A 15,963-nucleotide genomic window follows, 5' to 3' on the forward strand; every position below is an offset into this window, starting at 1 on the left:
TCTGGAATACAATTCAGATCGCGAAAGTTCGGAAATACTCGTGTTGTCGAATGGTGGACAGTCGTTATCATGACTCACGTCACGAGTGAGGTCGAAGGAGCGTGTTTGTTCATATTTATGAGTGAAGCGAAGCGGAACATAAGTTGTTCCGAGTTGACAAAATATAACGTATGATTGACATTCAAAAAGTTTACGCGCGATCATGAACGAATGTCGTTTTGAAGAATCGATTTAGAAAGTGCTACAAATTACAATTAAAAATTGATATACAATTAAAAAATTAATACATAATTTAATAGGAATAGAAAGCAAGTAACGCTGTTACTTTTATCGTTATTTTTTGTAACGATATTTTATGCTAATTTGATAATAACATTGCAATTTTTATGACGGTAATGATACCTAAAAGTTAAATTGGGAAAAGAGTCATTTTTAAAAATTAACTTGTTACCATCATGCGTCGTTTATTGAAAAAAAAAAAACTCATTAGTTCCGAAATACAATAAAAATAATAAACCTTAAGTCATAAGAAATTAACTCTCATTCACTCAGTCGAGTATTCTTCTGAAATTTGACTATGATTGATCAGTTTGTTGAAGCTTAAAATTTACAATATAATATATTATATATGTGATAACACAAACTGTAGAAATCAAAGTCTTAAACGAGCTGGATCTTAATTCTTGTATGATTTTTATGTGAATTTATATATGTATGTAATCCCTAAAAACGTGCGCCGAAATGATTTTTCGATTTTTAAACGCTAACTCTACTAAACTACCGTAATACCACAGTAATGTCACGAGTTAAATTGACTAGCAATTTAACAAATTCTTGATGCTTATTCGCATCTTCGAAACGATCTTAATAATAATCTTAAAGTTTACTTCCAGTGAGAAATGACAATAAAATCGACGTCAATCTGATGATTTCAACGTCGAATCGAAATAACGCCCATTAATTAAAAAATAACAATCTAAAAAATAAAATAAATCCAATAATCCACATCACTTAACTACCCGAATCGATATCGATTCTATTATCATTTCTCACTATATCTATTGTATTTCAAGTAGTCAAGTGGATTATTGGATTTATTTTATTTTATTTTTAATTTTTAGATTGTTATTTTTTAATTAATTACTAGCAGGTAAATTACAAAATTACACATATTTAATTTACTAATTTACTTTTTTTTAAATTGTGAACTAATTCTTCGAACTGAAAAAATTTAAATTTATAACACTAGCCGTTTTGGATTTTCAGAAAATCTATAAACTTTCACCTTTAATTCTTTCCTTTTTTCCAAAATTAATGTAATTGTGAATAAATCTTGTGAATACTCATTAAGCACAATTCGTGAATGTATAATATTTTGTCGTTTAAGACTCCTTAAGAGGGTTCTTCTTTAGCTATATCAATATGAATAATAATCGCAAATTAAATTAATAATTTAATAATAATGATGTTAATAAACACTTTGAAATAGTGATGGGCGTTATTTTATTATCTGTTACTGAGTAACTGTTATTGATGAATAACTTTAGTAACGTTATCAGACTTAAACGATTATTTTCAAATTCTTAATTTTAAATAAATAAATAAAAATTTAAAAAATGATTTTTTTCTCTTTTTCCTTTCAATTATTATATTTTATTTTTCAATCATATTAATATTTTTTAATTGATATATATGACCATACAAAAATTTGCGCTATTAATTAATAATTATATTGACATCGATCATTTGTGCATAAATTTATTTATTTGCACAAATATATTAAATAATGAAATATTTCAAAATAGATTCCTTAAATGACTTAAATAATGAGAAATAATCTAAAAAATATGTGACTATTGATTAGGATATGTACGATATTATAAAAAATAATCGTTTACGTAATCGATAATTGTTTAAATAACCGTTATTTTGAAGTAACAGTAACTGTTATAATTTCATCATAAAATTTCATCATCTTGAAATTTTATAAAAATCATCATTGGCATCGAAGTTTTGTCCTTATGTCTGCCGATTACCGATCGTTATATCTAATTTCTTAGGAAAGACAATGTAGGGCAGCGGCGTTTACTTTTCTTCCAAGAGTCCGGAGGAAATTGAACTCGCCGAATTTATATCGATTTTCAGGGAAGATGGATAACGGGTGAAAATGAATCACACATTCTCCGACACGCCATTCAATAATGTTTTATTCCGATCTATTCTCTCTTTTCTCTCGCCGCGCTCGTTACAATAGAAAAGATATTAGTATTTCTTTCTCTCTCTTCTTTTTTAAATATCGTTTTGACTTCGACGGCCGCGAGAGTCGGGCAATTTAATCGCCGATACAATAGTAACATTCTTTTTCGATTATTCACAAAATTGATCAAACGTTTCAAAAATCTTATGTGAAATAGGAAATCCGATGTAATAGGAAAAAGGGAGAAAAGAGAATGATTACATGTATATAAAACGAATTTTTCTTTAATTAGTATCGAGGAAAGATACAAGTAATATATTTCCAAAAACGAGATGAACATTCGAAGTAATCTTCGCGCGATTTTCGAAACACTCGATCAGTTTTTGTAAATCGAATCGCTTCAAAATATGTAAGAAAAAGGGGGGGGGGTTGGAGGCCAAAGAGAAGGTTGAGAACAGTCGAGTTGAAAATAATGTATTCCCGATTAATATTCTCGATATTCCAGAGTAAGTTAATTGTGCTCGCTTTAAGTACATTTATTTATTGTCCATTGCGTACGATTACTTCGTCGGAAGGCGCTCTCAGAAGGATTGAAGGAAAAGGGACTGCTCGTTTGTTAAACGTCCGATAATAAATAAAGTTAGGAGTTAAACGAACGGATGAAGTTGACGCGAGATCAACTTTAACTCAAGTAGAACGACAAGTCACGACAACATCAAAATGACATTAAAATAAATTGGAAATGATCGAAAAATGACTTTTAATCATTTTATAGTCATTTTAACATCATTTTGATATCATAATGACTCGTTATTCTGTTTGGGAACGCTCCTAATCGAAATGATACAAGTCACGAGGTGCTCGATTAAAATTGGTGGGTCACACGGTATATACTTGTTCGATAAATGCACGTATATGTATCTTTTTTATGCGTATATGTGTGAGTGTGTATGTGTTTGTGTGTATATATGTATATATAATTTATGCACAAGGACAACAGTAACAATAACGACAACAGCGAACATGATAACGGCCGATTTCTGCATCTCTTCTGTCTCTTTTTTCTTTTTATTAACGATAAAGATGTTGCGAATGATAACGACGTCGCGAGACGCTCAACGTCCTCGCAGATATAGACCCTCAAATTTCAGTTCGATTATCAATAACAGATTAATTAGAATTAAATCGAGAAATATCCACAGACTTCTGTATATTGTTCTAAACTGCCAATAGCAGTTTTTATAATGAAGCCATGCATCATATTTAGTATGGGATAAACATTATTTACTGATGAGAGAAAAGTTTTTGTGATTGTAATTACATGTAATTACTGCAATTGTGATTATTACTATTATAATGTTAGGAATAATAACTACATTGAGAAAAATGTTTTAGTTATCTCTCGCGAGATCAATTTTAACTCAAGTAGAACAACAAGTCACGATAACATCAAAATGACATTAAAATAAATCGGAAATGATCGAAAAGTGACTTTTAACGATCATTTTATAATCGTAACGATCATTTTGACATTATTTTGATATCATAATGATTCGTTATTCTGCTTGAGAACGCTCTTAATCGAAATGATACAAGTCATGAGGTGCTTGACTAGAATTGGTGGATCACACGGTATATATTTGCTCTCTCGCGATTAGAATGTTTGATAAATTTAACTATAAGTATCTGATTTATATCTTTCTGATTATGCAATACAAAACATTTTTCTAGTGTATAGTTCTATGAATAAATATACATATTTGACAATGAAAACGACTATAAATATTATAATTATTACTATAAAAATGGTTTCAATTACTATAAATTATAACCATTTTTGTGATAATAATAATCATTTATTATATAGTCATTTTCGATTATAGATATATGTATATTTGCTGATAGAAATATACATATAGTAATTATTAGTATATCAGTAATAATCATAATTATGGTAATGTATAATAAATACCAAAAATTGTTCTCTCAGTGTAAGAAGTAAAATTTCAACATTAAAGGCATTGTTCAATATTTTTGTTTAAAATAAATAACGTTATCCTTTATTAATTTACTTAGAATAATTTAAATTAAATTACACACACTTTTACTGTACACTGCACATATTACATCCCACAGTAAATGTTGCTACCAGCTTCACATTTTACCATGAATTCACCAGCGATCTAATATACAGAAATCTGTGGGAATATCAATGTTAGCAATTTGCTAATTCCAGACGCGCACATCCAACGATGTCACTGTGTGCGTTTCTCTGCGTCTCACATAGCCACGATGAAAGTAGTCCAAAGTAGTCTACAATTGTGCCACTTGCTCGTTATTGGTCTTGCTGGTGGTGCTGGACGTTAGTGAGATCTCGGTGACTCCTACGGATGTCCGCACTGCTGAGGTCAGGGCACCCTGCAACGGCACGTTCTCACTCGCCGATTCACAGCCCGTATCTACAAAATCACAAGTTCCATCAGTCATTCGATCGGGGGTAAGGGTGGAAAAACAGAAAGCGAACGTCTGGCTAAGAATGTCCGGAATGCATTGTCGCGCCCGCTCATCCCTCAGGAAGCGAAGAGATTCTTCCACCCCCGTTCGAGTGTCAACACGTGCCGTCGCGATAAAATAATTGAATTTCTTCGTCGCGTTGGCGTATCGACGTTCCGCTGCTGGCAACAAAAATTTTATTACGAATAAAATGATTTTCAGTAATAGACCGATCTTTTCCCGTCCGAAGAGAAGCCCCGGGGAGAAGAGGGGGAGGGGGAAGCGTTCGTTACCACGCCACAGCCGTATCGAATTATGACGTCAGAAGCGAGAAGTTAGGTGAATCTTTTTCTTGCACTCAGTCATCGAAAGAATCATCGAGACTTTTTCTTAAGAACACACAAAAGTCAAAATGACCTCCCTGGTGAAAATTTTTCTCATTTATACGAATTTATACGAATTGGAACATTTTTTAGAAATATTCGGAAAGTTTACATTTTTTCTCAGAATTTTTTTGTACAAGTGAATTCTGAAATATTCTGAAATTTTTCATCCCATAATTTTTAAAAAATATTTTAGATTTTATACAATAACACATTTCATCAGAAATTATATTTATAAAAAATCTTAGAAATCTTACGATATTTTATAATTAGTATAATATATGAAAAATTCTGAGAAAGATTTTCTGAGAAATGTTTCAATTTGTACAAAAAATGTGAGAAAGTTATAAAATTATATAGAAATTCTGAAAAATTATATAGAAATTTTGAAAAATTACATGCAAAATTCTGAGAAAAATTTTCACCAGCTTATTTTTATTCTTCACGTCAATGAATAGTCCAATTTTATAACCAAAAAATCATCATGACTTTTATAATAAATAAATCATTTTGACATTCTCTTGAATTGGTATGTTCCTTGGGTTTTTTCTCGCATGTCATTGCCGAGAAAACTCAAAGCTTTTCCGTTCGTATACGATAAGCGAATTCTGATCGTCAAATCGATCAAACGAAAACTCCGCTTTTACGACTTTATTTCTACCGACGAAGTCGTTAATTTTTTAAATCGTCGAAATGCTAGAAGAATTTTTAATTCTTTTGGGATTTCGATGGTTTCGTTAATTGTCAAGAAAAAATTTTGCTGAAGCATCTAAAAGTTTATCGTTAGATATAGATAATTTTGTTGGTTTAAAATAATTATATAGGACGTTCAAGTTGGTCGCTAGAATGTCAAGATTTCTGCAGCATTGCTCATTACGTTTAAAAATCCTGCATAATATTTTGATCCAACAAAATTTTTTTCAGATCTATATGTAACTGATATTTCAGCAAAATTGTTTTTTTTTTCCTGTTAAATTATTAACTCTGTTATATCGGATCAGTAGTAGCAAAAGTTCCGGTCCGATTTATTATTCAAAATTCAAGCAACTGCAACTTCGTTAAAACTAAACAAAATTTAAATTTAAAAAAGTTTTAAAGCTTCAAATCTCTACTTTCGAAAGGTCACTATGTTTTTCTCTGAGTTTTTATGAATTTGATAATTTTTACATATAAAAAACTGCGAGCTGGACAAAATAGTAAATTTCTTTCTCATTTTGCGAGCCTGTCACGTACCCGAAAAGAACTTGCGAAAATTTTCAACTTTCTAAAGTTAAAGCTTAAAGTTTTCCCTATAAAATCGTTTTAAAAGTTCCTAGAATTTTTTGTTACGGAGTTATCGCAGATTAAATAAAAAGAACATTTTTGACTCTGATCGTTCATAATTTCGTTAAAAATAATCGTGTAACAAATATAAAAGAATAGATTCTTAAAGCCGAAACTTCGCTCTATCGAATAATATAATTATTAATCTGATTGAAATATTGCGTTTCTAAGTTTACATATAAACTTTTTTGGACTCAAGCCAAAACTTTTGTCCTGAACCAATAAATTCAAAGTATTGTTGCTGGAAGGAATACACTGAGAGAAAAAAATGCAATTAATCATTATAATTTAACTATAATCATTTCTTAACTTATAATCATTTCTGCCAACAAATTATTTTTCTTTGTATAATTATAAATATAATAATTATTAAAATATATTGTAACAATAATTATGAACATGCAGTTTTTAATAATTATTTTACCATGCAGTTATAGTCACAAATATCAAACATTTTTCTCCCAGTGTAGAACTAAAGCAGATTGAATTGTGCGCGCGGGGCAATAAAAAAACTCTAATGCAGAGCAATAAAAAAGAGGACGCATATTTTGTCGATAAAACACAGGTCGAGCGCGATCAGCAGGAAGCTAATTTATTTCAACAAAATAAAAAAAAAGAGGAAGGGAGGAAGAAGAAAAATTCGCATGACTTCTCTTTTTCTCGCTTCTGACGTCGCAGTTTAGTATGACGGCTACGACGGAAAGAAAGGTTAGCTTTAAAATTCACTTTAAAGGAAAACGACCGATATTACGTAATGTAATCGCTGTTCCTCGTTGATGCAGACGCGCTCAGCGGGAGATATTTCTAAAATTTCCCTCGGATAATCCGCCTATAAATTTGCAAGAGGACAAAGGACCGTAGAACTGACGGTGCTGCGTATTAAGTTAATAATTTAGCGCCGCTTAAGCCGAATCATCTGGGCTACCATTAACATGCGCGCGCGGATTTTCCCTGTAATCCGCCTCGTGATTGCGTATAGCCGGCCGGTGTGGTGCGATGGTTAATCATAGCAGCAATAACGATTTCCAAGCGGAAAATTAATGTTATCAATCGATCCTGAAAAGAGCGCATAAGGGAACGAGATGTGACCGTTAAAGAGAGGCACTTTTCTCGCGCGGACAGTCGCGTTATAAATAAAGCGTTTAATAAACTAAAAGCTTTCCGGATCTGCGCGGATTGGCCCAGATTTTCCGGCCGGGACATTACAACAGCCGGCGTTATTCTATCGAATATCAAGCCATCGCTGTCTCTTCCCTTGTGTATCGATTACTTTCTTTTCGTCGCGACAGTCGCGCGGACGACAGTGGGCGCGGAGACGATTTGTCGACGGCGCGGATCGGATGTCATATCGGATTTTTCGATACAACGGCGAATTCAGTCGCCGGATTTACACTGCGAGCTTCCCTTTTAAAGCCCGTCCTGGAAAGGGAGTGGGAAAGGGGATAAACTCTTTGCCAGCGTTTACGTTATTATTTATTCCGTGTCACGCTCACGTCACGCGTCGAAATGACATTCGATTTTGCAAACAAAACTCATTCAAACTCATTTAAATTTGAATTAGAAGACTCATATAAATTCTTTTCTTTTTTTAAACTTTATCTTTATAATCATTATAATCCCGTCCTTACTTTTTTGTAAACAATAATGAGAGGGAAATAGACCGATAGATGGTAAAAAATACAAATAAGAGAAAGAATCCTATACTTGGTCGAAGCGGATTTTGGTGCTTGAAAAATTTATTTGAAAATTTACATATGAATATTATTCAAGCTCACGTCACGCGCGACCTGATATTCGATTTCGCAGGCAAAAACTCGAATTAGAAGACTTATTTAAATCAGAGTTGGTAAAGACTAATGTTTTTTTTTTAAGAATAAAATAATCTATTTCTTCTTAAATATGTTTTTAATGCTTCAAATATGCTTTAAGGGGATCCTAAAGCGAAGCTCGAATTTCGATGAAGGTCGCTGTTTTAGCGCATCGACATGTCTTTACATACTACCACATCAATATCTCACGCATCTATGATGCACGCAGTCTTGCACGTTCATGTCAATTTTCATATAACAAATTCGTTGCGATAAAACACCCGGTAAAAAATTTTTTATGCGTGAATATGTATAAATATGTATAAACATACATAAATACACATAAATATCCATAAACATGTATAATTATATATGAAATATGTCTATACATGTTCACACTTCATCCTTCTTTCTTTTGTAAAATTACTTTTTAGTGTAATCGAAATAATAATATGAAAACATTAAAATAAAACATAAAAATAATTAAAAAGTTTTTGCACTATTTGTTTTAGAAAAAATCAAGTGTGAAGAAATGTAAACAGAATTATTTATGTATAATTATATATAAAATTATGCATAATTATGTATGAGCAATTTTTTTTACATTTTTCCAATCATTCTTTTCTAAAATAAACAATGCGAAAATTATTCCTTTAATATTTTTTATGTTTTTACATTACTATTATTATTTCTATTATTATATTAAAAAGTAATTTTACAAAGGAAAGAAGGATGTATGAACATATTTCATACAATAAAATTATATATATTTATGAATATATTTATGTATGTTTATACTTATACATATTAATGCATGAAAAATTTTTTTATCGAGATCTAAGTTTAATTCTAAGAACTCGACGTTATTTATTCGTGCAAACTACATGTTTGTGGATTATTATTTCGTAAGTACAGATTGCAAGACTTTCGTATCAAGCAAATGTTGTCATAACTTGACAGCTTGAAATGCCATGTTACACTAAGAAATGGTAAAAAAAATATCAATTTCGAAATTTTTGATCATTCTCGGCATAAATTCCACCTCACAAAATCATATTAATGCGTATACTTTAATCCTGGAAAAGGATTTTCGAATCTGTGAAAGAGAAAAAAAGTATTTGTTATATGATTTAAAAAATTAAAAATTATATGATTTAGTCACAGTAATACAGACGGCTTTAGAATCCTTTTAAACAGTACTATAAAAAAAATATATAATTTAAAAAATATTAAAAACATCAATATGCATGTTTTAAAAGCACCATTTAAAATACGTTTAAAACATGTTTTTTACCAACTTTGATTTAAATTAACCTTTTTCATCTTTGTAATCTTAGTTTTATAATCATCATTATATTTCGTTACTCTTTTGTAAACAATAATGAGAGGGAAATAGACCGATAGGTCTAATAATAAATAAAAATAAAAAATACAAATAAGAGAAAGAACCCTACATTTGGTCGAAGCGGATTTTGATAAGCGGTGCTTGATAAAAATTTATTTGAAAATTTACATATGAATATTATTCACGTTCATGTCACGCGCGACATAACATTCGATTTCGCAGGCAAAACTCATTCACTTCAAATTCTAATTAGAAGATTCATTTAAATTAACCCTCTTTTTTTGTAACTTTATCTTCATAATCATTATTAATTTCGTCGTTAATCTTTTGTGAAAAAAATTATTTGATAAGTGAATAACGAACATACATAAAGAGTTTTTGTTGAAGTATCTAAAACTTTAGGTAGATACAGATCTAAAAATAATTTTGTTGTTGTGAATCATCAAAATAATTATGTAGGAAACTCAAACTCAAACATGATAAGCAGTGCTACAAAAAGTTTCGACATTTCAGCAAACAACTTGAAGGTCCTGCATAAATATTTTGACAGTCTAACAAAATTGTTTTCTGTATCTAGCTAAATTTTTAGATACTTCAGCAAAACTCTTCTTTTCATGTACAAATAAGAGAAGAAGTTTTATACCAAAATCCGCAAAGTCGAAACAGATTCTGATGCTTAATAACAATTTATTTGAAAATTTACATCTGAATAGCACCAAAATCCGCTTCGATCAAATATAGAACTGTAGAATAGGATTAGAATATTTCTTTTCTAAATATCTTTTAACAAAGATATCAATTCTGCCAATTCTTTCAAAATATTCATCTTTATTAAATAAATAATATAATTGTCATAGTATTTGTGCATTATTGAATATAGCGAAAAAAATGAAAAATTACGTCAAATGTTCTGCTAGGCAAAAGAAAATTTTTCCATGCAATGCATATTACAATTTTGCTCAAAAAAAGAAAACGAAGTTAAATTAATCAGATCACGTAGTTTGGTATCGCGAAACGAGCTCGTAATCACTAGATAAAAAGAACATTTTATTGAAATTTACATTCTAAAATTTATTTAAAAATTTAGCTGGATGCAGATCTGAAAATAATTTTGTTTGCACCATCAAAATAATTATATAAAACGTTTAAACTGGTTGCTAGAATATTAAAACTTTTTGCATTAACGTTAAACTTTAATCGGTATTCGCGGATCCAATCGATCTGGACATTTTCTTCAATTATGTACGTTATAAAAAATTATTTATATATATAACAAATGTTTATTTATATATATAACAAATATATAACAAATGTTTTTCACATAATTTTACGTTACATACTTATTCCTTAAATTTTGACTTTTAAAATGAAAAAGAATCGTTGAATTATAATAACTCTATTGAATTAAAATACATTAGACCTGCGAATATCAATTAAAGAAATTTCGGAGCAAATTAGAATTAAACGTTCTACGTAATTATTTTAATGATCCAACAAATTATTTTCAAATCTGCGTCTAATTAAATTTTAGATACTCCCGTAGCAAAACTCTTTCCGTGTAAAGATTTTCCAATAAGAAATTGAACACCATTCTAAATATAGCGAACTAAATATTTAATATAAAAATGAGATAGATATTCACGCTATTCTATCTTATGCATTTATCTTATCCTATATTAATCACATCCTAAATATGGCGGATCAATCAAAAGTCTAGCATCAATTTATCCAAACGGTGTCCAATTTCTTAGTATTCATAATCGGTTCTTATATTTAAGACCGTTTTAAGTATAATCTGGTCATATTGAATCCTTTTACTTAGATATCGGGTGTCAGTATAAAAGAAAAAGAAAAGATCTTAAGTACAATTGTACAATCTTATGATTTCATAAACCAATCACAGAGCTGTGTTAATATCTTAAAACAATTAATTAAGATAATCTTATTAACACAAGAAATAAAAATAGACATGAATACTAATCGTAGTTAGCAACAAGTGCAGTGAAACTCTCACATTTCGTCATGGAGGACGCGCCGGCGCTGCTGCTCTGCTTCTTGAACGTGCTGCCTATGCAGACCTTGCCACGTATATTCTTGTCTGGCTGGAAGACGATGATGTAGACCTTGGGCGAGTAGAGGCAGACCAGAGTGACGGACGCGCTCAGGCTGATCGCCACGCAGAGGGTCGTGATCTGAGTCTCATGGGCGTTCCCAGTGCCGAAGTAGATCGGCACGAAGGCGAGCCAGATGATGCACGTGGTGTACATGGTGAAGCCGATGAACTTGCTCTCGTTGAAGTTCTCCGGGATCTTACGTGTCTTCACCGCGTACACGGTCGAGATGAGGATCAGCAGGGCGTTGTACAGCTGGGAGAACAGGAAGCTCATGTCCTGGATGTTGCACTTGAGGATCACCTGACGGCGATCCGGATACGAGTGCCTGGTACCCGGCGGCTCGATGATCATCCAGACCAGCGTGAGCACCACCTCGGGAGTCGAAAAGGAACCTGTCTCTTTCTTTTTTCTTTCTCTCTGTCTCGATAAAATGAAACGTACAAAAACGGAGCAATGCCTATTTCGAACCTTACCAGGTATGTAAATATGAAACCGGAACCAATAGATGGCCATAGCTGTCAATGTAGTTGCCGTCAGACGGCGCCATTGACGCCATTTCCTTGTTCTGACATCTGACAAAGATTTTCAACTCACAACAATACAAGTTTCATATAATGGTATAGTTTGTAATAGCGTTGAACATGTCGAATTTTGTCCCTGGAAACTACGATTTGCTGACAGCATTGATTTTCTGTTACCATTTGAAGAAAACTGTTGCAGAATCGCATTGAATGCTTGTCGAAGCTTACGGTGAGCATGCTCTTGGTAAATCACAGTGCTTTGAGTGGTTTAAAAAATTCAAAAGTGGCGATTTTGACGTGAGAAACGAAGAACGTGGAAAACCACCGAAAAAGTTTGAAGACAGCGAATTGCAAGCATTGTTGAATGAGGATGACGCTCAAACTCAACAACAATTCGCGGATCAATTGAATGTGAGAGGCCGTCTCCATACGTTTGAAATCCATGGGAAAGATCCAGAAGATGGGAAAATGAGTTCCATATGAACTGAATGAAAGATAGCAAGAAAACCGAAAAACCACTTGCGAAATGCTGCTCGCCAGGTACAAAAGAAAGTCAGTTCTCCATCGAATTGTGACTGCGATGAAGAGTGGATATATTTTGAGAATCTTAAGCGTAAAAGATCATGGGTAACTCCAGGTGAACCATCGACATCGACTGCAAGGCCAAATCGCTATGGACGGAAGACAATACTTTGTGTTTGGTGGGATCAGAAAGATGTGATCTATTATGAGCTGCTAAAACCTGGCGAAACCGTTAATACTGAACGCTACTAACAATAAATAATCAATTTGAATCAAGCTTTGTGTGAAAAACGATCAGAATATCAAAAAAGACAACACGAAATGATTTTGCTTCATGATAATGCATCATCACACACACAGCAAAACTGATCAAAGAAACGATTTGGTTGGGAAATACTTTCGCATGCGGCTTACTCACCAGACTTGGCTCCGTCCGATTACTACTTATTTGCATCGATGGGACACGCACTTGCTCAGCAGCGCTTCACTTCTTACGAAGATGTATGAAAATGGCTAGATGTCTGGCTTAGCTCAAAAGATCAACAATTTTTTTGGCGTGGCATCCACAAATTGTCAAACAGGTGAAAAAAATGTATAGCTACCGATGGGCAATACTTCGAATAAAATATTTTTTATCATTTTCATGCAATAAACATGTATTTTCTATTAAAAAATTCCGGTTTCATATTTACATACCTGGTATTTTAAAATATTTCTACATTGTTGAATTCGTTATGTTAAATCATATCTAATTTGAGCTATTTTTAATTATTCTATAAGTCATCACTACTCAGAACAACAAACCATTATGATACCAAAATGATGTCAAAATAACTCCAAAATGATCATTAAAAATCATTTTTCAATCATTTCCGATTCATTTTAATGTCATTTTTGTCACGTTATTATGACTTGTTGTTCTACTTGGGATACTTTCACTCATATGTTGTTAATTTAAATAAACAATGGAGTTAAACAGTTTAACTCGCAAATATTAAACTTGACTCTTTAGTTTTTTTTATAAGAGTATACATTAATATAAACCCTGTTTACTTTCAAATTAAGCGATTCAATCACAAAAGTGATTAGCTGTGGTGGTTTTTTTAACTATATGTTTTGTATTAAAATTCCTTAATTATATTTATATTTAATTATATAAAATAATATATAAATAATTATATAAAAAATAAGATAAAAAAATGTTAAAAAATATTTTTAAGAGAGTTTAAATTTTTTTAAAGTTTAAATTTTGTAGTTCATGGTGCCCCGATCTCTTCTACCTTAGATAGCTTAAAAGATTGTCTTTCTCATTCAAGATTACTGAAAATCAAATAGAATATACATACCCTCGACGACGAGGATGATTGCATTGAAACAAGTGTCTAGTTTCGAAATAGGAACTTCATTTTCCTGCAATCGGGATTCACCTACCTGAAAGGCGATTAGCGCAGCCGCGATGCAGACCTGCGACGTGGGACTGATGTATCGCGGTCTGACGGCAGATCTCGAGGCTGAGTCGAAGATCCTGGCTATTCGGTTGGTCTTGGTGAGTAAGGCGCCGTACACGGCACTGAAGCTCACACCGACCCCGAAACGCTGAAGAACGCAGGTAGCCGTGGTCGGCGTGGCGAGAAGCACGAAGGTGTTCAAGTAACACACCAGGACGCCCGCCAGCAGGATCACGGTGAGTTCTCGTCCGGAGGCGCGGACAACTGGAGTGTCGCGGTGTTGAAAGAGCAAGCACGCCACCGCCAGGGTTGCCACGATTCCTAGGCAAGATATTACCGCAGGTATGATGGCGAAAGCGCTGCTCCACCTGATGAAAGTGCAAGTGAAAAAATGCGCAGATCAAGTATTTTTTAACAAAATGAAAAAATTATGAAAAAGTTAGATTCTTCTATATTGCATTTAAGAGTAATATAAAAAATTTAGCTGTAATTTAGAATCTGGAATAATAAGAAATAGATACGTTGTTAAAAAATAATTAAAATAAAATGAACAAATTTTCATTTTCACTTTCAAACTATAAAATTGTATCGTTAAATATTTGACTTTATTGACCTGCTTTATATGTAACATTTATTTTTATATGGAATACATACATTTCCAATAACAATTTTTGCAGAGTTTATATGCATCTGATACATCTTTTAATTAGTTTATTGTTTTTAATTATATTTAATTATTTGTCAGTTTCTGTCAGTAGCTAATTTCAATTTGAAAAACATGCTATATAAATTGTAGTAATAAATAATTCTCTTTCAATCTATCGCCAAACATTAAATTGTCGGACAGCAATTTTAGTTTAAATTTAATTTAGAAGCGCAAATAATAATGAATGTGTGCGATAAACAAAATTCCTCAGAATATTTTGGAGAAAAATAATTTTAAACAAAATAAAATAAATAGCGAGTACACAATGAACAATAAATACAATTTTCTTTTAAAACTTTTACCACGTCATCGCACATGAATTAAATTTAAATACATCGAATTTACAACGAACATTTTTCAAAATTCTCAAAATTTCACAGAACTCTTTTACACACATTAAATGAATCTATTTATTAAAAAATACAAAAAATTAAAATTCTTAAAAAATAAAATAAAATTTATTTTCTTTTTTCCTGAAAGTGATGATAAGCCATATTGCTATAGAAAATCCTGAAACTAAATTTATCTTACAGTATATTTAGTTTCTTCTTTATTCTGAATTCCAGGATTGTTTTTATTAATCCTAAGATTAACAATATTCTATATTTCTTAGTGATTCTTGTAAGTAATATTGCGTTTACTTATGTAATTATATAGTGTTTGTACTCATAAAATCATTTCATCTTTGTTGTTTATCAGATATTAAACAAAGATAAATGATGCTCTATATTTATAAGAGTAAAACAAAAGTCGGCAATTTGGATCTAAAATCATTGGATCTAAAAATCATATTATATTGAAAAGAATTACTAAGCGCTTCTTAGATTATTAATAGATTAATTAATTAGATAATTAATAGATTAATTAGGTGATAACGATCGAAATAGCCAGTAAAAAATGCAATAGAAAAGCAGCCAATAGGAAGACGCGATTGACGGCATTCTCTCAAATAAAAAAAATGCGCTACTCTTATATTAATATATTAGGTGTACAACTTTGCTTCCGCCGTTTTCCTATAGATGGCTTTAGCGGTAAGTGGTGGTCGAAATAAATAGATCATAGACGTCATACAATAAACTTGAGCATCTCTCATAACCCCATAG

At 31.7% G+C, this 15,963-nt stretch overlaps 1 protein-coding gene across 1 annotated transcript in view; it reads right to left on the reverse strand.

Moving 5' to 3' along the window:
• Positions 1-4,510: 4,510 nt before the first annotated feature.
• LOC105623618 (metabotropic glutamate receptor) overlaps positions 4,511-15,963 on the reverse strand; it is a 22,536-nt gene continuing 11,083 nt past the window's right edge. Inside the window, exons 6-8 of the mRNA XM_012205005.1 lie at positions 14,138-14,522; positions 11,564-12,035; positions 4,511-4,656 (exon numbers count right to left, since the gene is read on the reverse strand). Coding sequence (XP_012060395.1) covers positions 4,511-4,656; positions 11,564-12,035; positions 14,138-14,522 — 1,003 coding nt within the window. The remainder of the gene's footprint in view (positions 4,657-11,563; positions 12,036-14,137; positions 14,523-15,963) is intronic.

Source organism: Atta cephalotes (assembly GCF_000143395.1).
Source record: "Atta cephalotes unplaced genomic scaffold scaffold00061, whole genome shotgun sequence".
Lineage (NCBI taxonomy): Eukaryota > Metazoa > Arthropoda > Insecta > Hymenoptera > Formicidae > Atta > Atta cephalotes.